This window comes from Euprymna scolopes, chromosome 6 (assembly GCF_053919585.1).
Source record: "Euprymna scolopes isolate OS-2025 chromosome 6, ASM5391958v1, whole genome shotgun sequence".
NCBI lineage: Eukaryota > Metazoa > Mollusca > Cephalopoda > Sepiida > Sepiolidae > Euprymna > Euprymna scolopes.
In genome coordinates this window covers 112,378,198-112,403,824 of record NC_136487.1, presented here as the reverse complement: position 1 = coordinate 112,403,824, position 25,627 = coordinate 112,378,198, and the positions used below count along the sequence as shown (strand labels likewise).

The window sequence follows — 25,627 nt, the reverse complement described above, 5'->3', positions numbered from 1 at the left end:
GTGTCACTTTATTAAATATGACGGATAAAATCAACGTATCGCCTCGTTATGCATTTGATCTTAAAAAAAAAAATACTTGCTCAATTTACGTGCCTTTTGAAATATGGTTTAGTTCCATGTCATCAAAGATTTTTCTGTATTTTTTTTTTTTTTTTTTTTTTTTGATTAGGTTGAATTCTGGACTTGCACCCAAATATTGTTTACCTGTGCAAAGCGCTGGCCTTTATTATAGTGTGAAGGGTTGTTTTATGGCATATCAACCATTTAAATAATTTAATGACAAATACAATATCTATTGAATTCAATTAATCATTATTAATACATATAATCATACGCTGCTATTTTACGTATTACTAGAAAGAAGGAAAGGGAACATACGAGTTCGTTGATATTTTCACAGTAGTATTAGCGTGTAAATACATTCCCGACGATTTAAACTGTATATAGCTGATTTTATAGTTCAACTAAGTTTAAGGCATTGTCAGAAAAAAATGAAATTCAAGGAATCATGTTTAATTGGTTGATTAAATTTAACGCAGATGTGAAATATTTTAATTTTCAATTATGGATATGCCAATATTATGCATTTATAAATCATTTAAAATATTCCAAAGAAACTGAAATTTGAGGAATATTTATTAATTCATGTCTAAAATTCTGATTTCACAGAAATCAGAGGTATCTGAATTGTCACTCCTCCTTCCTTGCGGAAAACTAAACTAAATATAGCCCATGTTGCTCATAAGTGTAAGATTCTAAAATTCATAATGGTCTTCTAGTTAATGTTAAGAGTGATCGTATACATAGAAATACATAAACATGTGCATAAATTTACATGAGCATATTCTTCAAATTTGATTAATAGGTTGGGAGGTCTGTCGAATTCTCCTTTTTTTTTCTTCTTTTTTTTTGCACATGTTTGGAAAGAATTTTTTTAAACACTATCAATGAAGTATTTATAAAACTATAATTGAAAATAGTCTCCCACACAAAAACTTTTTCAAGAAAGTCCCTAAACTTTATATTGAACCAGCAAAGTCCCGACCTTGACCTTGAAAAATGTAGTGCACCATCTCTAGGTTGGAGACCATGTCGGCTTCCGTCATTGTCTCTCCAATGGTGTGGGCTGTAACAGAGTATAGGCTATGACCTTGACCTTTAACTTGGAAAATTGTGCCCACTATTCCTAGGTGAGGAACCATCATCATGCCAGGTTTGGTCATTATCGGTTCAGTGGTGTGCTGTAGGGAAGTATATATATATATATATATATATACACACATACAATGACCTTTAACCTTGAAAAATGGTGTGCACCATCCTTAGGTGGGGGACCATCATTATACGAGGTTTGATCATGATCGGTGCAGTGATGTAGGCTGTAGGAGTTATGTACACACACACACTGCTACTAATATATATAATGTTAAGATATATTATTCCACGAATGCTTCTAGAATGGTAATTTCAAAGTTATGGGAGTTTATGAAGCATAAAAACGATATTTTTGTCTTATATTTAATATTCTATTATATTTCAAGCGGTTTTCCGCTCTTGATCACATTGGAAAACTGAAAATTTTCCAAAGAGTTCACGTGAATTTTCTTAACCGTTTGTGAAAGAACATTGTACTTTTTTTTCTTTTTTTTTTTTTTCTAAAATTTGTCAAAGCGTAACTTATTTCAGTATGTATAATAAATGATTAGAAACTGAAAGGAATGTATTGACGGAAGAAAATAGTATAATAAATATTATTAATAATGATAATTATCATCGTTTTATTTATATATATATATATATATATAAATAGCCGTCCAATTACATAGTTTGGAAGTGAAAAAAATAGAAATGATTGACAAAACTATTTAAAATGTTTCAGGCAAATAGCATGCTGTTTGAAATGAATTTGGAAAGAAATTTTGCATTCTATCTCTATAATGCAGTTTTTTCTTTTTTTATTTCTATACCAATTGATAAATTAAATTTTTTATAACTTTACAGTTTTAAACGCTCCTTTTTTTTTTTTTCCCCCACTGATTGACAACGCTTTTATATGGACATTATTGCGAACACTGACGAAGCATCATTTTTTTTTCTTTCTTTTCTGTTATTTTTGACAGGTGTATACTCCTTAATTAAATAAAATGCATGAACTATGATAGTTTCCTTTAATTTATGAATTTTGGTAAGCTGGTTGCCTCAAGTAGACCGTCTTAATTTGAGCTGTTTGCTTGCTACAAGACCCCCCCCTTCCCCGACACGCCCACGCGCGTACATTCCACCCACACGGACACGTGTATTTTCCTCTTTCATCTCTGAAGTTTCCTATTACAAAATATGGAGACATTTGATCTTTCTTATCTAATTTTGTAGATAATGTTTGTAAAACTCACTAAATCACCTTTTTAGACTTGTTTGTCATGCTTTATTGGGAACTATATTTTGGGAGGGGGGGGGTAATTTAAAATGTTGTGAATTTTTAGATATGTCCTATGCATCTCTGTAAGAGCTTCTGTCCATCGATCTTGCTGTTTGACTTCAGTTTGAAACAAGATTTTGAATGGTCTGTTTGGCTTCAGTTTGAAATAGTGTTTTTCATGGTCTGTTTGGTTATGCATGTTAGTTTCATAAAATTCCAACATTGTAATCTGTTTTTGACTACATTTTTGTTCATGAAGATTATCTCCCACCAAAAGGGAACAAGATGTTTGAAATGGTAGTTGGTAGGAGAGAGGTCTGGCGAATATGGATGACTGTAATTTTTAATCTCCCTGTATTCCAGCAAAGAGTCAATTTTTTATATTTAAAAAAATTTTTTTAGGAAACTGTTTTCTAATATAGAGTCGTTGATTATTATAATGATCCATTTCATCATTGTCAACTGAACCTGAGTTGCCAGATTAAACTTTTTAAGGGCTAAATTTGGTTAATCTGATTTTTTTTAAAGTTTGGATTGTAACGATTCTAATTTAACATTTTTTTTAAATCTGGCTCAAGTTTTGGGTTTGTTTTCAATTTTTATACATAGCTATATATATATATATATATATATATATATATATTGGATATTAATTAAAGAAAATGTTAAGTACTTTTGATTTAATATTTTTTAATTTGAATGATTATTTTTTAATTCAGACAACTTTGTTCTTACATCTTATAAATTAAATGATGTTTACTCTATTGAAGTGCCATCAGTTATATGAATCTTTTCTGGCTTTGTGATTGGTTATAATAACGACCTCCGCTATTCTAATGTAATTTCTTGTACCGATACATGCTTTGTGCTTATGGAGTCTTCATTCTGTGTGATAATTATCTGGTTATATTAGACTGTGTATTTATTAATGGTAGGGTTCCTAAATTTTTCCATCCCCGATTCCGCTATAATTACTGATTCAGATTCTTTTAAAATCACTAAATATTTAGCTGTAGAGTTTTTCTTTAGATTATTGTAAAAACCTATGTGATATATATGCGTGAACATAAAAATATACTTGTATGGGTGATCTATATATTTTAATTTTGTTTGTAGCTTAAAACTAATACCCATTTACCATTTTATCTTTTGTAGCAGTAATGGAAAATTAAGTTTTAAACAAACCAAATAATAAACAATTACAAGAACCGTTATAGGCATCGAAAAGTAGACAGTTTTCCCCGAATCCGATGCCAATTCTTAAAGTTTTAATTTCTGAATTTTTGATCTTGAATCCGATTAATCGTCCCAACATTGGTATTTATCAAAGTTATATCCGATACAATGTTTACTGTGTCCATAGGAAAGTTGACTGTGATTTTGATTCAATGCCAATTCCAAAGTTTTTATTTAATTTATTTTTCTTTTTTAATGAATATTTGCTTTTTGTTTTGGCTTCACGCATTTCTTTGTCCATCAGCAGCAAGCTTACGAGACTATTATAATCTTAATATTCAAGATTTTCAACTTCACAATCACTTTGTTTTAAATAAACCTTGCAGGCCAGTTTTCTGGTTGTTTACTCTTAATTCCTTAAAGAAAATTGCCTGCATTTGCTTTCTTTCCATATTTTTTTTTTTTTTTTTTTTTTAACACCTCGAGTTTATAACAGCATATATATTATAGTAGTAAATTAAAAATTTTAAATATGTGTGTGTGTGTGTATATATATATATATATATATATATATATATATATATATATATATATATATATATATATATATATATATATAAAGCTCTGTGTGTGGTCACGAATAGGCTCCTATATGGTTGACTATTTAAAAAAAACTGATTACATACAATGATAGATGTATCGAGACACAGGAATGGGTATGTTTGATCCTGCAGAACGGTGGTTCATTAAAATTGTGTGTGTGTGTTCGCGCCTAGTCCACAAAGTATGGAAATAAAAAATTTAAAAATTAAAAAAAAAAAGTTTACAAATGTTTTTAATATAGATGTACATAATAATACTTTGATAAGTATGTTTTAACTTAAATAGGGATGGTATAATAAAATTGTGGGGTCTGCGTTCGCGCCTGGTTTCCATAGAATGGAAATAGGCACAAACTTTAAAGACTTTTCATATCTATCTGCGTAAGTATACTTTGATAATTATGTTTCAGTTTGAAGAAATAGGGTATAATAAAATTATGGGGTGTTCGTTCACGCCTGACCTCCATAGAATGGAAATATGTCACAAAGTTTAACAAGGTTTTTTTAATATAGATCCACAGAATATTGTGATAAGTGTTTCAGTGTGAACAGGTATGGTATAATAAATTATGGGGTTTATCTATTTTATTTTTACTTTCATCCTATTTTGTTTTGGTTTTGATACCCCCAAATTCGAAGCGATCTCTTTACAACCCTTCCTTTTCATAACCTATCATACTTTAATAAATCAGTCCATTTTTTGTAGGCTGTTTTTGAACCCAGTCAACGACGGGTACTTTTGCTAGTATATATATAAAATTGTCCGCCCACCTAACTCGTAATTAGTCACCACATGACCGTGATATATATATATAAGATTAAAACCGTATTAATTTTCAAAATTCTATTTAAAAAGATGGTAAAAATATATTACTGCTTAGCTTAAAATTAAAAATGCATAAAAAAAACTTTCTGAATTAAAAGAAATCTTCAATAGAATTAAAAGCTCAAATAATCAAGGAAATTATATTCTGTAAGGCCCAGCAGGAAAAATTGGGATTTGGTGTGTATTGATTAGAGTGAGATATAAAAAGTTATAATAAATTAAGTAAAAATGAAAATATCCCATAACCAAGAAGTTCATAGGGATCAATTAACGAATTGTTTGTCATTAGAAAACGCTTCTCAGTAAGCAAAAAAAAAAAAAAAAAAATGAAGAGTAATGGAAATTTCAATGGAAAAAGGCTATTTTCTTGTTTGTTAATTGCTCTATCTAATATTGAGCTTTTTACCATCTTGGTATGCTCTAATGTAAACTAGTACAAAAATAATTCTTACATATATATGTATGTAATTAAAGACTTCAAGGAATGCTGGGTAGGTAGGTACAGCTTATCGCTTTTTATTAAAAATGCACTTATATTTTTGTTTTTAATTTTATAACTTGATTGATTTTTCAGTATAAACAATCGCATCAAATAAAAAAAAAATATATTTTTTATTTTAATCCTTTAAAATTTTATTTTTTGTATGCATGATTTTTAACCTGCTTAGCAATTTTGTTTAAAATAAGCTTTTTTTTCCATTTTATTTTAATTTCAGACAATGAATTTGTGGACAAATTTTCACTCTGGGAGTCTTTATGTAATTGAGCGTCAACCCTTGTGCACTTTTACCATCGTTAAACAAGCAATTACTAGTGCTTTTGCATCGTTGGTTGTTACTGACTCCTCATGCAATTACGTAACCTTCAAGAAAAACTCATGAACCCGCTTAATGCAGTGAGATTTTCATAGGCTCCTTTTAGGCTGCAATCAAATCTCAAAAGGCGTAAGCTGAGATTCTCTGATTATTTTTTTTCAAGTTTTAAAATTTGAATTTATTTAGAATTTACACTTTTATATATATATTTTTTTCTAGTATTAAATTAAATTTTTAATTAGATATTTTAAAGATTGGAAGATTAACTTTTTAATTTAAGTAATTATGAAAGATAAATTAAAGAAAATTGTTACAATCAAGTTTTTATGTTTATAATTAATTCGGGAATTACATTCTTTCACTTATATATCTATATGCAGAAAACTACCAGTCATTCAGCAACTATTTATCTAGCTTTATTATAAAATGTATAACTTCCGATATACTTAATATAAATCTATTCCTATTTAAAAGCTAATAGGTTTCATTTAAATCACTTCCCTTGAAAATTAATGGACATATTTTAAATCTTTCAGTAATTTATACTTTTTTTATTAAATCACTTTAATTATTGTTAAAAATTTATTTAAATTGCTAAAACTATTGTGTGTGTGTGTGTGTGTGTGTGTATGTATGTATGTGTGTGTGTGTATATATATATATATATATGAAATGGGACAAAATTACAAATGAATATCATCAAGCCTTGATTGATAAACTGTTTAAAAATAATTATGTGAATGAAGCCTGTAAATAGCTGTGTTTTAACATTTGTCTTTATTGTATATACAATATTTCAAGGTGAAATCAATAAGATTCCCTTTCCCTAAAATAAAAATTCACAGATCATCTTACTTGAATTGAATATAAGTAAATAGATGCTTACAATAAATTAGCTACAATTGTTATCAGTTTATTTTTTAAATTACTGTTTCGATTCGTAGAAAAATATTTTTATGGATTTAATTCTAATATCCTGGATAAATACTTGGGTGATCAGGTGCTGAATGTAACAAAAATGTACAAATTAATTGTATTCAAGCAAAAAAAAAAAAATCTGAGAGTTTGGCATAAAATGACCCAACAATGTTTAACATGCCGTAAAACACAACAGCAATCTGAATAAGAACTTATTAAAATATTTTTTCTGATTTTAAAATGTATAAATTTTAAAGTTTAGATCTAGAAGAGAAACGAAAAAAAAATCATGAAGTTAATTTTAAAATTTTAGTAAAAAAAAAAAAAAAATGATTTTCTAAATTATGCCAGAAATTCTTATCTTCCTAAGGTTACCCACACCCAAGGGGTTACTGATTCCACCTCGTTATATTTAGATATAATCTACTCAAGTTTTTCTTTCGTAACTCTACAAATATTCCCTTCAGAAAATAAATTTTTATTATCATAATTGCTTATGATAGTGCAGGCAAGATACTAAGTGACGATATTCTTAAAACAAAAACTGACATCCAGTTATTCAAATGCCAATTTTGTCTATTCTGGCTCTATTTCTATATAATTCTTTTTAGTGTGTAAATCTTTAGAAATAACTCTACATCTACAGGTATACGGTCATTTTAAAGTAGGAGCAAAAATGATTGCAGTACTATAATAGTGATTATAAACCCTTGTAAGTTTCAAAGTGTTGGTCTAAATCTGCCGTGATGGAACTTACCCGAATGTTTGATGTGCAGAACATTTACGGCACACCTCAGATCACACGAAAGCAACAGACTCTACACCCCAGGCGGATGACACTTATTGACCTGAGGTAGATACCCCTTGCTTCATTAAGCATGCTAGGTAACTGCCAAACTAACACCTTCTTCAAACCATTTTTTAACAACGGAAATCTAACACTGGTTCTCAAATACTAAACAAAAATGGCTTCTTCCTTACTAATTATTTCTGGGATAATAATTTGGTTTTCTTTTAAAACAAATAAACTAATTTCCTCTTTCTGATTTCTCTTTATTAACTAATAACTTTTTTCTGTGGACATGCATTTCAAATATACAAACAATTTTCAACTTACAATCTATGCAACAACATACAACTGTTTGTTTCTGAATTTTTGAGACGAGGGTTGATAATTTGGGTAATTATGGCTACTATTCTCAGCTTTGTTATTTTCAGAACATTACTCTCAATGTTACTTCTGATCTTGTTTGGGTGCATCTTTTTTTGAACTGGGGAATCTTTATCGAACAGTGGAACATGAATTTCAAACTTATTTAATCCAAGGGAGTAAATTGTTCTCATTCCATTAGCTATGATCAGATAGAAGTATTAATTTTTCTTTTTTCCTTATTTACTATTGCCTGGAGTGAGGATTGAATCTTGAACCCTCATTTATACTTGGTGCAATTTAGGAATTTTCGTCAAATTCTGGAATCTATATGGAATTTCAAAGTTAACTACAGAGATAGTAAAACAAAACCATTAATTAGCAATCGATTGTGACAGTGTGCTGGAGATTAAAGGTCCAATCTTTTCTACAGACAATAGCTAACATCACACTTCCATCCGATTATGGAACGAGAATTATCTATGGGGATTAAATGAAGATTTCAGTTTGAAATTCCAATAGGTTTTAGAGTTAGAAAAGATGCACTTGAAGGTCAGAGGTTTCATTGGTCAAACAGTTATTGTAACAACCAAGATGAGAAAAGTAATCCCAACAATCTATGCAACTGCTTGATCCACAACTAAGACTTCAGTTAGTAGACCAAATGCTTGACTCTGGCTCTGACTCCTGAAATTTAAGTTTTATAGTTTTGTGGTCTCTCAACAAAAGGAGGGTGGACCTGTAAATTCACCCTTGTCCGTTTATCTTTCTGCACTTTTCTCAATAAGAATTTTGGAAATTTTGCACAAACATTAAACATGATATGAGTAAAAAAGTAACAGAAAAGATTTTTCGGGAAAATTCTGGTTGCCTTCTAGGGGTGCCTTTTGCTAAAAAAATGGCTAAAATTGACACTTTTTTGTGCTTATTAAAAAAAATTATGCTTTGGATTTTTATAAACCTTTCTGAAAAGTTGTAACTGATTTCTATATAATTTTGTTTGTCTATACTTCGTGATAACTCTTGGATGTGCCCCAGGGGCTCTTTTAGGGCTTATAAAAACACTCCATTTTTTGAGACTATTTTACTATATTTGTTCAGAATTTTCTGAGTATGTCTATTTAGCAATTTTGCATGGTGCTGAACTCCAATTTAAAGGTCTTTGGGACTTCTCTGGCTAAATAGGGGGGGGGCTAAATGATGAACTCGTTCATTTTTTTTTTTTTTTTTTTTTTTTTCATGGTGCAGAACTCAAATTTACATATGTTAAGGTGTAAAACTGCACCGTTCGTTCATTTTCACCAGGATTTGATTTCCTCTGGGGCTAAATGGACGCAAATGCTGAACTTAGCTTTTTTTTTTTTTTTTTTTTTTTTTTTTTTTTTATCTCGTCCACTGTGGACTCACGGGAGACCATGCATGATTCACTGGTTTTATATGGAAATCACTTCAGCTAAGTTGTGAAGCCACTTGATATAAGAAGCTAAAAAAGAAAAAATACTACATAAAGGTAGAAAAAAAAAAAGAAGCCAACAATGTGTTAGACATATTGCTCTGACCACGGTTGTTGTTTTTTAAATAAAATTTACATCTTTATTAATAAAATTATGGGACAACTTAGTGCGTATGTTTTACATTCTTTCACTTTACTATATATTTATAAGCAAAAAACTACCCGTTATTCAGCAACTATTTATCTAGCTCTGAGTATTCTTATAAAATGTATAACTTATTAGATAGCTTTTAATATAAATCTATTGGAATTTTCAAAACTAATAGCTTTCATTTAAATTACCTCCCTTGAAAATTAATGGACATATTTTAAAATGTATATTTTAATATTATGCCAATATATAACTTTGCTAACTTAATGCGTTTGTTAGTATTGTGCCAACATGACTTTGATTACTACACTTTGAAGTGACAGCAAAATTAATGAAGAAAAAAATCAGTGAATAGGAATGAGTAGAAAATATATTCATTTCTTGCAAGAAATTAATACTGGTGTTCCCTAGCACCACTTTCACTATGAATGTCTGCAACGTTTATGTGGTCCGTCCTGTGAGTAACTGATTCTAAAAACAAATCGGGTAGTGTGCAGGAGGGAGGGGGGTGTAACATAAAAAAAGTCAAAAATATCATGTTATACTGATTATACCATTTGCTTTTTTAATATTGTAATTTTTTAAATTGGAAAAATTATAAGCACAAAAAATTAGCCTCCTCCTCAGTTCATCTCGGTAATAAAGCAAAATTATTTCACTAACAATTCATCGCTTTTAAAAAAAAAATTTTTTTGTTTTTCTTTAAACTAGTAAAGACACCCATGCTTGGCGCGTTATGTGCAGTAAGTGGATGTTGTAAGAGCCACACCAAATATGACTTTGATCTTGACATTGAAAAATGGTGTGCAGCATTCCTAGGTTAGGTTTCGTCCAGTAATGTGGGCTGCTGGAGAGTATATATACATAGGCTATGACCTTTGACCATAACCTTGAAAAATGCCAGGTTTGGTCATGATCAGTCCACTGGTGTAGACTGTAGGAGTTTTATGCACAGACATACAAGCGCGAACGCTACTACTTTATATATAGATGTTTTGTTTAATGTTTTGGTTTAGAAAGACAAAGCCTATAAGTAACGTCAGATACAGTGTCATGCTAAACCCATTCCTTTCACCTGCTAGTATAATTGGCTGCTGAAAATACACTTGATCTGATGATGGTAAAAATAGTACTTTTAGATTATTAGTTATGGATGGCATATATATATATATATATATATATATATATATATATATATATATATATAATTAAGTATATAAGACCGGGCTAGTGTTGAGGAGAAAAATTATACATTACAGGAAAGTTTTCCTGGTGTACATAGATGGCAGTAGTAGTAGATTTGAGTGAAAACTCCCGAGTTTTTGCATGTATGACCAATTATATAAAAAATATTGAACAAGACTAAATATAAAAATCCAAGAAAGCGTCTGTGGAGGAGAGATCCTTCATGATTGAGAAAAGTTTTATTTTTGTTCCTATCCACAGTACCCCTTTTTTGGGGAACTGGATTTTTGCCATGTTAAAAACAGACCTTGTGTCTATCTCTGCCCTTGTGGGGAGGCAAGTAAATAGGAACAATGAACTAATTTAACATAATGGTAAGGGTTTGCTCATTGACTGAAGTTCAATTCAAAGACTTAAAAAATGGTCCTTGATGTTCCGTTGCTAAATACTCAGTATTATAAGGAGTCGAATAATTCTTAGAATGGAGTAGTATCCTCCCCTACACCTTTGTGTAGCAACTAATAAAAAGGCGTCTTTGGGTCACCCTCGACTATAGTTGACCATTTAGGTAGCTAGATTACAAATAACATAGACTAATGTGAGGCAGAAATAACTAACTGAAAAGATTTATGTATGTGGCTTCTGTTATGAAGTCTATCGAGCATCCGTCTATAATATAAATCTCACCTGTCTGTTTAGATGTATGTATGTGTGTATACCTGCCTAAAACTTTCAACAGAGGTGACGAATTTTCACAAGGTCAGTATTGTTTTGAAGCTTGACTCTTTGGACGACAAATACCGAAAGTTGGCAAAAAAAATTAATTCCCTCACCCTCTACTGGGCACTTTTCTACAAGGAGGGGGTCACTTTTTTCGCTGATATTTTTGAAAGTCATCCCCTCTTTTCGATTGACTAGCCTTATTTTAAACCTTCGCCACTTCCGGTTTAGCGATGGATGCAACGGCAAAGACGTTACATTTTTTACCCCCATTCTTTCCCTCCTTCGTGGTACGGGTTCGAGCCTGCCTACTACTACTATTTTTTTGCTTAACACACACCTCCAAATACCCAGGCAACGCTGAGCACCCAGGCTAGTGTTACATAAGATATAAAAAGTTTGATTTTTTTTTTTTTTTCATTAATAAATACTTGTGGAGGGAATTATGTATAAAAAAAAAAAAAATTACATCCAAATTGTCTTATAACTGGTTGGATAGAGCCAAACATGATTGTAAGTTGATAAATTGTCTGTATTCTTTTTTTTTTTTTTTTTTCTCTAATACAAGTGAGTTTTATGAAATGCACTTTTGATGCATGTCAAACGGAACCATTTTCTAACAATTCTCTACCTCCTCTTTTCTGAATTTTTTTATAACTGAGATTCATACAGATAACATTTCAGGTTTTTTTATGACAGGGTTGCAACAGAAAATGACAGTTTATCTCTGGTTTAAGAGCACAAGAGAACAATAATACTTGACCTTGACCTCTGACTTTTAATTCCTTACAGCAATTACTTTCTATTCGCTTGCTTAAATGATTAAAAATTATTTTTGAATAATAGAATCATGATAGGTCAGCCATTTTTTAAATATTATTAAAAAAAATTTTAAATGGTTTATTTGGTTTTATAACGTATACTTTAATGCATCAAGATATTATCCTGGCATCATGAAGTGTTCATACACATTCAGCCAGTTTTCCAGATAAAATTCATCAAAAACAAGTTCTGCAGTCGGTGGCTACATCCTTTAGGCCAAGATCAGTGTAGTATCTGCTCTGATGCTATACTTCACCTTTTTCTGCCCTCCGTCAGTGGAGAAATCCTTCATGACTAAGAAAAGTTTTATTTTTGTTCCTATCCAGAGTGCTCCTTTTTGGGAGCTGGATTTTTCCCACATTAAAAAACCGACCTTGTGTCTAACTCTGCCATCGTGGGGAGGCAAGTAAATAGGGACTACATGCGATAATTTATGTATTTTTTTATTATAATTCTTTATGTATTTTTTAAAGTTTTTTTTACGGTTTCTATTTTTAATGATGTAGCTGTTATGCGACCAGCCAATGAAAAAGCTCCATATGGATTCTCAGTCAACTATCATGGTTCTGTTGTGCTCTTATACCCCTACTATACTCTTGCCAATGCACTCGTTTCATAAAAAAGAACCATACTTTGCATCTTTTTTCTCTTCAATTACATATTTAAGTTTTTCTTTCAGATAAAAATAATGCAAAAGAAAAAAGTTGAATGATTTATTTATATATATATATATATATATATATATAATAATTTTTTTAATGAAAATTCTATTTTAAAATTAGAAACGCAAGTGCTTAACGTCATAAAAAAATGATCGAACTTGCTGATATAGTTTGACAATTATGTAGCTTGATGTGTGTGTGTGTTTAGAAAAACAGAAGCAGCCGATTGTATACGATAGTATGAAAATTTCAACACCTGTTGAATGAGGCATTGATATGTTCATTGTGTGTTCATATATGTATATAATATGAGTATATATATAACAGTCGTTCTAAAAGTAAGGCCTATTTTTTAAATTAAAAAACAAATGAAGAGACAAGTGGTATCATTAAAATGAGTGACTTTTGTGCTTCAAAACTTATTTTTCTACATAGTCACCATCATTCTCAATGCAAAAAGAAATCCAGCTACTGAATAAATACTGCATCTACCAGACTCTTATTCATACAATCATTCTTTGCAGATACAAAACCTGGCCCTTACAAGTAGCAAACATTCAAAGGTTGGAAGTCTTTGATTGGTGGTGTCTTCACCGCATTCTCAGGATTCATAATCCTTGCATGAACTTGAGGAAGCACTGCTTATCAGGATGCTCCGATGGTTTGAGCACATACTTTGTTGTCTACCAACTGACCTGATTTACCAGGTAATATACACTAACACCACTAGCAGGATGATGCAACCATCAAAACTGACTTGGAAGATATGACTGGTCATCACGTCTTAGGTGTGCAATGATGCAATCACAATATGCTGACGAGTCAGCAGCAAACATATCTGGATGAACTGTTTTGATTCGTGATACTGCAAATGCACTTGGTTCAATCCACCCAAGATGAATCCTGTCAGAAATCTCTGAAATCTATGAACCCATCTCCTAACTGTGCTGACATTAACTGCATCAGTTTCATAAACGTTCAACAGGTGCCAGTGATGTTGATCGGTTCAATTTTTTCTACATGGAGGAATTCAATGATACAGTTCTACTTCTGATGCACATCCATATTGCTTTCTTAGTCTCAGACCATTTATATCTAACAGTGATGAAACTTTCTGGCCATGAATGCATAAGTTCAGTCATCATAACAATGCAATATGCAATCCCCTCTCATCCATTCGGGCGGAATAAAAAAATAGGAGGCGTTACTTTTGGAACATCCTTTGTGTGTGTGTGTGTGTATATATAAAGGATAAATAATGTTACATTAATTGAATCAAATATTCAAAATAGCATGTAATAAATATATATATATATATATATAAATTTGGAAGCCTCTGTTCAGTCTTGAAAGACAATGGATACTCCCTGTAAGGGTAGCTGCGCATGAAGTTGTAAGGCTAGAGTTGCACGATTTTCAACCACATCTCCTCTTAATCGACACTGCTTGATTCCAGTCACAAGGAGAAGTCCAGGATGACTGGATATGATGCCGAGATAAGTGGAGAGCATATACAGCACCTGGAATTCCCAAATAGTCATCCATTTTATTACTAACTAGGCTGAACATATATGAATATTTAAAATACCTTTATAAGCCAAATTACAACACAATATTATGTAAAATAAACAAATATTTATTCAACATTTTTTTTTTTTTTCTTGCCATGGTGGAAAAAAAATTAATATTTCGATGATATATGCTATCATCAGAATTTTATAAAATTTTAAACAAATATTTGTTTATTTTACATAATATAGGATTATAATTTGGCTTATAAATTTATTTCATACGTTTTATTTTAAAATCTAAACAACGCCTATATCACAGAAAACAATTTTGACTATATTTGCGTGGATGTAAGTTTAGTGCTAGAATCACCATCAGCAGTAACTCTGATTTTTGTTGCAATGTATTCACTATTTTTCAGTTTCTATGAATTTAACTCCACGTGTTTTGTGTTGAGGATTTGGATTCTTCAGACTATTGGTGTCATCTAAACTGTCTATATCTAAACTTCAACTCCCACTATCCATATAATATAAAGTAAGGAATCGTCTGTTGCCTACAACATTGAGCAAAAGCAATATGTAGGAACAGCAATACATATCAAGAGGAAATGGATAGTTTAAGAGAAATCCTCTCTTGAAACAACTTATGACTGGACTGTTGTGAAAGTAACGCTCAAGATGAGACTAGTACTTCAAAGACACTAAATTACTCGCATTTGTTGCATTCTGCTCTGCTGATGAAGTGTATATTAAAAGTACACCCTTCTAAAATCTTTATCTACACGTTCCATATTCCTTAGATATAGAAATTACACTATTATAATTTATATTATTTTATAAAGAATATTGTAAACTACGATAAACAAATTTGGGTGTAATTTCACTTTATGGTACCCAAATAGATTCTAGTTATTCAATCTGTGTCCTATATTTTTTATTTTGCTTGGCACACATAAGTTCTAAAATAACATTATAGCTAATACAGATATCAAAGAACGCGTATTGAATTAAATGACGCATTTATCTTAATTCTTATTTGGCAGTCACTAACCCTGAGTGGGAGTATCTAATGGAGCAATATGAAAAAAAAAAAAAGATTGAAAGTATTTTGAATGATTCAATTAAACTTTATTCAATGAAAATAAACATTTTTTTTAACATCAAGCTCTGTATGGCTGACATTTTGATATCTTAAATTATAACCAAAATTTTTGCTCTCACTAATTTTCATCTGATAAAGTGTTTTTCTAATTGGTGTGGTTCTGTAAAGATCTGGAACGTAAACACAACTTGGTAATTAGTGGAAACAAAATATAGTGAACAGAAAAGCAAATACAACGAATAAGTTTGGGTATATCTCAGTTCGACTGCCAAGTATGCATGACTTATGCATAATCCATGTACTAACAATGAAAGACATATTCTTGTGGTCTTTATAGTTAGTGGAAAATGTTCATTATTATCCAAGAAGTGAACACACCTCAACACTAACCGTTTGCATTTTGAAGCTTTTTATTTTTAATTTTAAACTTAAGCATGAATGAATTTTTTACGTTTTTGTGTATATATATATATATTTATAATTTTTTTTTTTTTTTAATTGATTATTGATTTTTTCTAGGATGTTCAGATTTGACAATCCTTGCATTTTAAATGTAAATCAATATGCCCCCTTGCTCCAAAGAAAGAATATCATAGAATAACCTGATTAAAATGATTTTCTTTTAATGTACATCTGTAATGTAAACAATCTTTATTTTCCTTATTTTACCGCATTGTATATTTTGATATAACTGTTTTTTAAGGATTCTTATTAAATTGTACTTATCTTATGCAACTTTCTCTTTCTACCTCTCAATCTACTGTATAAATTTTTAATGTATGCATGATAATCATATTTTCATTTTAAATTTGGTGTCAATTTCATATTTTTATATAAAAAAACATCTCAGAAACGATCGTACACAATTATGTTGAGTTGTTGGAGCATATATAATGATTATTTTTAAAATTTATTTACCTTCTACTTATATATGATTTTGTCAGCTCGTTATCATTTTGCAAAATTTGCTGTAACATAAATTTTAAGCAATGAATATTTCATAAGTTTCTTGTAAACATGAAACGAAAACTTTGTAATTTCAATAAAAATTATCTTTTAAATAAAACTAAATAAAAGGAAAGAGACATTTACCTGAACTATGGCATGTTAAAAGGGCAAGGGTTCTTTTTAAAAATAAATGAAAATGTAGTGTCACTAGTGATAGTGAAAGAGAAATTATTTCATCTCTTTTATTTATGAATTTTTGATACAAATTGATTTGTTATATATATAATATATATATATTTTTTTTTAATCCTTTGAGATGAGGCTTGATAATTTGTGTATTTGTTTTTTGCAGACTGTTATCCTCATCTTCATAATTGTTTACCCACATTTTGGCCAACTTGTTCTCTTGCGGTTAACCATCTGAAGAAAGCCAAAGGATGAGTTGATCGAAATGTGGTGAAGCAACAATTATGAAGATAAGAAAAAATTAATACACAAATTGATTAATTTAAAAAAAATTTTTTTTCTTTTTTTATTACTGTTAATATCAATTCTAGCACACACAAATATATATATATATATATATATATATATAAAATAAGATAAAATAAAAAATAGCACTAAATATTAATTTATTATAGACTGTTTAAAAAGTAGTTATGCAAATAAGGCATCTTAATAGACGTCTTCTGGGACGATTAATCAGGAATCGGAAAAATCTGAGCTGTTTTGGGTATCAAAATCGGAAAAATTTGAGCCTATTTTCCAATGTCAGAACCAATTCTTTTTAATTATCTTTTTTATTTGATTTTGGTTTAAGAAACATCTTCCACTGCTTGTAGTAATAATAAAATAAATATTTACTGATTTAAACTTCCAGTAAGACTAAAATCTCTAGCTCATCCCCTCACAAGTGTTATTACATTTGAGAATATATATGCACATTTAAGATATGTTTTTACAGTAATCGGGACAAAATAACACTTTTCTAGTTAAATATTTAGAGATTTATAAAGAATCTGAATCTGTAATTTAGTATGGAATCGGTAATTGTATCGGAATCAGGGAAAAATATTTTGGTATCGTCTCATCACTAATATATATATATGCACACACACATATCACACGTATCTCAAAATATTGTATTAATAATATAAAATAGCAGTAATCTGTTTCGATGCTAATATAAGTGCAATAAAATAAATCTTTTGTGTTTATTCATTTAGACATACATGCAAGTGACTATTTAACAGTAACTTATTTCAAATTTGTATTTTTAAAATGTAATATTCTCACGTGATCAAATAACATTAACTTGCTCTTCACACTGCATACGGTTGTAATTCTTACTCTTTTGTTCAAATGATAAATGAATTTCAAAAATGGTTTTACTTGTTACATAAGTTGAGATTAATCTTGTCAGATCAAACCAGTTCTTGTCTGAAACTCTTCTTACTTGGTTATTTATTTATTTTTTTCAGGAATGTTCGTCTTGAGGAAGAGGATGTCCGTTTCCGTCGCACAGCGTCGGGAACCATCAGATCGGAAGGTTCCATGGCCCAGTATTCATCAAAGGTAAGAAATATTTATTATGTCTTTTTAATTCTTCACAATTTTTGGTTAAAAAAAAAAAAAAAGCAACTTGGGTTAAGTTCATCGAATACAAAGCAAGTACAGCATCTCTATTACATCCAATCAGCAAAAATATGTTGCAATTGTCAGAGACACTAAAATTACTCAAGCTGATTTAATCAAACTAGGATGATAGTTGTTACAATGTAAAAAAAAAAAAAAAATCGAATACAATGAACCATTTACAAAATAAATTGTTTCAACATTAGAAATAATTCCCCAAATGGTTTATATGCTGCAGACAAACACAATATTTTAGTTCTGGATGTAATAAATATGAGAACATCAGAGTTCCTCCTCACAAGAATATGATTGGCTGATTAAGCCATAAATACTGACTGGTCAAGCCGCTCAAACTTAAGGATATATGAACTCTGACTGCAAACACTATTCAATAAGACAACTTACTAGATTATTACTTGAAATAGTAGCTAAGACGACTCAGCTTTTTCAAACGAATATATCCCTTTCACAGGACAAATCAAGTTCTTTTCTTGACTTTGTATCTCATTCTTTTGATTGTGTCTTAGTTTATCATAATTCTCTTCATATCCGTAAATTTTAATTGATTCATAAATAAGATCACAAAATAAATTGTCATGCCAACAAAAATGATTTGAGCAAAACTAATCAAGTAGATAAACAAAAAGAAATTGAATTGGAAATATTTGTCCAACATTTCCGGTTTTTTTTTTTTTTTTTTTAAATTTTGTCTTTACTAATGTTTCATATAAGATTGTGATGTACATGGATGCAATTGAAAACAAAACCTTATATTAAGATTAAACACAACCATTCTCAAGTAAAATTTTTACATAGAATTCAATGGTGGCATACAAATGTGATATTCCATTTTGTTTTGTGTAGAGAGGCACATGTTGGAGTCTTGTCTCTAGCACAAAGGTGGCATGTTGAATGTTGTACTATTGTGTGAATAACACAAGGTCAAAACAAAAAAGGAAAAAAAAAAGAATGATAAAGAAAGTGTAATACTACACAAATGGTTGAGTTATATATAAACTAATGATAAAAGAGCAAAATAATAAAATGATAATGAAAGGACATTTAAGATTACAAACACACATATACACTAAATTTTTTAATCCATTTAAAATGGACAAAAGTTATAACTTATTGACTTGGAATAAGTTCTTTGTCAAATTGAGGGTGGAATATGGTTAAAATTGTGCTCAGTTTTTGCATCAAATACTAATCAGTTAATCCCTATCTGTATACTCTGTGTATCAAATGAATACCATCATACTTACTTCGCTGCACCTTAGCATAACAAAGATTCATACAAGATTTCAGTCAGATCACTCAATAGTTTGAGAAAATAAGGTAAATGTGGTATTGTGATGATTAATCCCTATTAATCTCTAATTGTGCATTGAATGGATACCATAATACTTAGTTTGCTGCACCTTATCATACCAAATGTCCATAAAATTTTTTAGCTATATCGGCTTAGTAGTTTCTGAGAAAAAGTGAAATATAATATGTATATATAGAAACAAAAAAGAAAAAGTTAAATCTAGACATTCCAGAATTACATAGAATGTTTGTCTGTGATTGGTTAAGAAACACAGGCATTATTACAGTAAGCTGCTTCCATTTCATCATGTTCACTATGCTTATGATGTCTCAAAATATAATAAGAGTTAATATACTAAAAACAAAGAATTTAATATCTCCTGATGAAGGTTTGTCAAAGACAATAAGACATAAGATACATAAGTCAGATAAATTAGAGGTAATTACTAGGGCTATGACAAGAGAATATCCTTATCATTGTTTTGACTCTTGGGTCAAATATCCGACACAGTTAGACACAGTTAATCAATCAAGAACCATATCACTCTATATAAAAATATATAAGATATCAATGGATACACATTCGAGAGTCAAAACAATGAAAAGAATATGCTGTTATCCTAGCCCTAGTAATTACTAATGAAAGAGTTTGCTATAAAAGTCTTTAAACACTGAATTTAAATACATGAATTGTCAAGGTCAACATTTTATAGAGATTGAATGGGTGATGTAAAGTAAATACATCATGCTTTGGTATTATACCAGAACTGAGAATTTATGCTGTGATTAGTAGGAAAGTGCGATACTGAGATTGTTAGCTGAGAGTTTCATCTAAACTGAGAGATCTGATGAAACCACAGCAACCATGTGAAAGTGTAAACTTAGGCAGAATGTGTCTTCATAATTGAAGAGTTAATTTTGTTGCCCAGTATGATTCAGGGGAAATAATTTAAATATTGTCCTGAATGTACCGAGCTGACAGTGATATTCATTTTGTATTAGGCGATGTTACAATATGTAATATTGTGGAGACGGTTTGCATTGGACATTCATAAAAACAACAAAAGAAAACATTTTCATTTTTTATTTATAACATGGAAATTGAAAATTATAGATAAAAAAAAAAATAAAAATTGTATTGAGAGCAAGGAAACAAGGGGTTTGCATTTATTCTTGCACATAATTGAATAAAGAGAAAAAAAATAACTTTGTTCATATGTTTATAATAGGTAAAAATTAATAAATTCTAATTTAAACGTTTCTTCCGATAGACACTAGAAAAGTGATCAATCTTTTTTGTCTTATTTGACTATGGCAAAATTTTATCCAAAAATATGAACATTGGGTAAACTTATTTTAAACCCTCATCAAGGAGGAATACATTTATCTATCTATATAATTATAAAACTCTGTAGATCATCCGGGCATCTTTCCTTGCTTGCTTGAATCTTGTCTTCGATGATCGGGTGAAAAAATGACAGATGAAAATGTATATATATACTAGATGTACCCGTTAAATAAAAAAATGAAAAGAACCGAGACATATAAGCAAGTATTATGTTTTTTCAGTACTAGTGCACTTATTGATCCGTGCTAAAACAATGTTATTTAAAAAGCCATTCTTAACATGGGAAGGGTGTTTTGTACCTATTCTGTACTTTAACCTTACAATTGAATAAATAAACATAACATAAAACTTTAATTAAGCTTGGAAATACAATTCAAAAAATAGCGCGGATCAGCAAGTGCATTAGCACTGTTTTTTCTAAACAGTTCACGTCTTGTTAGTAAAAAAAACAAAAACAAACTTGAGCTGAGATCGAAACCAAAACTTAGACAGTGAGTCAAGTACAATAACCATTAGACCAGCTTGCCATGATCTTTAGAAGTGTTTTCAAACCTACTTATTCTTAACGTAAAGAAGCTGTCATGTTTCATAACCACATGCAAAGTCGTGAAACGGTTGACAAATAGATAAAAAGTCTGAAGACTCCCAAGTACCAATTTTTCAATTTTTACCCCTTAGCAGCCTTTTTTTCCAGATGAAAACCAATTTAAGTTTCCTACACGTCTGAATACCCTGTATAACAAATTTCAAGTCCATAAATCAAAAATTTGTTGAGTATGTAAGTTGAGAAGTGTCCTCACACATTCTTACTTTTATAGATATGCATATGAGCATGGAATGACAGTGGAGAGATGTATGTTTTGGTTTCAATTCTAGCTGATAGCACCCAAGTATATATATATATATATATAAGTTTTCATCTCGCTATCATATATTAGGTTCAATATAATAATCGATAGAAAATTGTCTCTATAATAATAAATACATAATTTGCATAAATTAAAATATTATTTAAGTATCTAACAACCGGGCAATGCTGGGCGGCCTGCTAGTTTAATAATCTTATAAGCATTTATTTGTGAAAATAAGATGTTTTACTTACAGAACACTTTATAATCTTGTTTATCCGGTTCCCCTTAATACTAACCCAGTCTAATACTACCAAACCAGTAGTAGCATGATATATATTCTCTAAATGTCCTATCCTATACTTTAAACTACCTGTTTTATGGACTGGTATTTCCATAGTCTAGGCTTATCTGATGAAATGGGTGTGTAGACACTCGGCAACACTAGCAACAAAAGCTTTCTACGATGACCAACATTCATTTATCTGAAGATGAAAAGTAGAAAATGGACACACACTTTTTGGTAGCTTTTGCTTCTGCCCTGTTTTATTTAGTCTCGACATTTGATGAATGATGTTTCTCACAAAGAGTGAAATGTTGTTTTCGAGGCCGGCTGTTGTTTTGAGTGAGTGTTACGTGGAAATATTCAATCCTCTCATTATCTTTTAACTGTTAGGCTATTCATCACAATAAACTGTTATCCTTGAGCGATTTTGGACTCGATATATGGTAACTCATAAATAAAAGCAAACAGACTTTTTTTTTTTACAAATATTTTTCTCATTTCTTCATTTTTTTTTGTGCTGTTTCTTGCCAGTGTAGAGTTTTTAATATAAAAAAAGGTAATTCTAAAATTATGATTATTTTGAAATGCTGTAATTTACATTCATAGAAAATTAGCTATGTCTACATATTTATATTTTTGTATGGACACGATTTACTACTAAGCTAATAAACCAATCTTTTAGAACAAAACTATTAGGTTTAAACAGTCACAATATAGGATGTTTAGTTTAATTTAGTTTTATGTCAAGAGGATGGAAGTTTTTCATGAAAATTTACTAACGGGTATTAGACTGACATTGATATTTTGTCATTCGTTGGAAAACTATTTAGTCAGTAAGTTATTTAATCACCTGCATCTTGTTTTTTTTTTTTTTTGCTGCATCAACTTGCTTTCTCGAATTCACAATAGTCCTAATGTTGTTTAAGGGATCATCAGTTGTCTACCATGAAACAGTTTTGAAGATTTAAAAACAATAGTATATTAAATCATGGCTCCCCAGCAGTGTTGATCAAATACCACCTCCCTTGATCACAAAAACAAAAAAATGTTCCAGATATTGGATCTAGTTTCCTGCTCAAGATCAATTTGGCTAGCCTATTCATGCTATCAAAAAAAAATGTCTTCACCAGTGAGATTCGTCCCTGTCTCTAAATTCAAAATTGAGATGTTTTTTAATTTACCAATGTTGTATTTATACGATTTGGATTAATCCATTATATTACTTATCACCCTCTAATATCATTAGTACTTCATATATATGTTGGGACGATTAATCAGAATCCAGGAATAAAGAAAATTGGAACTTTTTAGAGTATCAGAATTGGAGAAAATCATGCCTACTTTCTAAAGCCAAAACGATTCTTGTAATTATTTATTTGGTTTGTTTTTGTTTAAAACTTAATTTTTCATTACTTCAAATAAAGATAAAATGGTAAGTATGTATTGCTTTTAAGCTACAAACAAAATTAAGATATAGATCACCCACACAGGTGCATTTTTATGTTCACAAAAATATATCGTGTGAATTTTTATGGTCATCTAAAGAAAAACATGAATCGTGAATTTAAAACAGAATCTGTAAATGTATTGGAATCGGAAAAATTTTCAAATCGTTCCATTGGCTACATATGTACATCCATGTTTCTGCTTCAATTCCTTTAGAAAAGTGTCATTGGGCCAGATCTTTTACAATGAAATCATATTTTTAGAAATTAATTATAAAAAAATTCCAGCGCAATGACACTGCTTTTCTAAAGAAATTTCAGCAGAAACATCTATGCACATATGTAGCCAATGTTTGTATAAATAAACATACTGCGGGGTGCCCACAAATTTAGTGACGTATTCTATTATATTGCCAATAACATAGTACAATAAATAAAAATTAACTTTTCAGAAAAGCAAAGTTTGCTTTTGGGTCTGACTTTGATAATCTAACTTCGTTAGATTATTCATTAAAAAAATTAAGCTGTAGCCTGAAATGAGTGTCTAGTGTTTGTTTTTTTTTTTTTCTTTTACAAAGGAGTCGTCACTTATCAAGACCCAGAGGTCACTCAATGATAAACATTAAATAGCGTACAGTGGTCAAGGGGAACATGTTCTAGTCATCGCTAGTAGTGGAAATTTGATAACTTTGATTACCTAAGAGGATGGCTCATCAAGAATTTGTTCACGTTGGACTTGAAGACAACCATATTGTAGTCAGTTGGAAAGCAGGAAAGCTGAACAGTGTTCCACAGGCGTTTAGTTCTTAGAAGCTTTGTTCATGGAATCTACGTTTAGGTTTAGGCACAGATAGTGGGAGAAATTAGTGAGTGTTTTCAGCTAGATGAGTGTCTTTTGTGAAAGTCAGGACCGAGGGGACCATAGACTGGAGTTCAAACTAACACTTGCCATAAAAATAAGGATAAAGCAGAAACGGGCTTGCAACATCTCTTCTGTGGGAAAGAGGTTGCAGGTAAGAGAAAAGGGTATTCCCCACTAGGTTACAAAGTTTATTTTGAACTCTGTCAGGGCAGGATAAGCTGCTTCTAGCAGCTCCTGCCCAGATGTGGCAACAGTACTCCATCCTTGGACGTACTTGACTCTTATATAGGTGGAGAACTGCATCAGCAGGTAGATATCTACTGGATTGGTAGAATGATCCCACCATTTTCCAAGCAGCCTTGGCAACGGATTTGATGTACGTGTTTCATCTCAGATCAAAAGTAAAGGTCAGACCTAGAAGCTTGTAAAAACATGGAGCCTCCCCAAGACGAGAGCCATTCATTTCGATTGATGCCAGACAGGGATAAGAGCATTGATGATGGAAAGATAGAAACTTGGCTTTAAAATTAACCCGCCACCTCTTTCCTCATTGAACCATGTGATCAAGATCAAAGAATCGGAATTTAGTCATTTACTGCCTTTGAAGTGTTGCCATAGATGTTAGTGTCATCAACATAAATGTGTACAAATGATCTTAGGATATGATTTGAGAGATCATTGATGTAGATCAGGAAGAAAGTTGGGCCCAGGATGGACCCCTGAGCGACTCCAGTATTAATACTATGAGCTTCTGATTTCTTCCCATCAATCACTACTCTTATGAACCTATCAGTGAGAAATGATTTAATAAGCCTCCATCGAGAGATTTGCTAATCCTATAAGATATAACTGTTAGCACATCTGCACTAGATCCATCAGAATGGAGGCCATATTGCATGTCACTGAGGTTATTTTCGCTGAGGTGGTTGACTACTTCTCTATTTATCACAGATTCTAGTAACTTATGAGACACAGAAGACTGATTGGTCTGTACTGAGATGGAGATAACTGATCACTTGAATTCTTAAATACAGGACCTACTGATGAGGTTTTCCAGGGTGTTGGGAAGCATTTCTCCTTAAGACAACACTTAAATAGCTTTGTAAGTATGGGAGCTAGTTCTGGTTGAAAAGAGGTAGTTCTGGTTGAAGCCTTTTCAGCATAATAGGAATGCCGTCAGGAGCAGTTACTTCACTGGAATTGAGGTTTTTGATTAGCTTTGCAACATCATACACAGATATTTGTAAGTTGCATAGCGTGTTTTCAGACACAAGAGGAAATATGAGGGTTGGCGGCCCTGATCACATGAGATAGAATTAGCTGCAAAGTTTTTGACAAAGAGTTTGACTTTGTTCGATGCTGATGAGATTACCTCGGGTCTATTGATGATGGTTGGGATAGAGCATGCACTTCTGGTCAGGGCCCTATTTGT

The 25,627-nt window shown here is 30.8% G+C and overlaps 1 protein-coding gene across 9 annotated transcripts in view; it reads left to right on the top strand.

Annotated features, from left to right (window-relative positions):
- The window catches only part of LOC145277872 (uncharacterized), a 623,323-nt gene that overhangs the window by 140,095 nt on the left and 457,601 nt on the right, over nt 1–25,627 (top strand). For 7 of the 9 annotated variants that reach the window (XM_080129852.1, XM_080129859.1, XM_080129853.1 and 4 more), the window contains exon 2: nt 17,942–18,035. In XM_080129852.1, the coding sequence (XP_079985978.1) occupies nt 18,015–18,035 (21 nt within the window). In that variant the 5' untranslated portion in view covers nt 17,942–18,014. Of the gene's footprint in view, nt 1–7,278; nt 7,610–17,941; nt 18,036–25,627 lie in introns of those variants that run through there. The other 2 variants (XM_080129847.1, XM_080129846.1) reach the window with 2 other exon arrangements.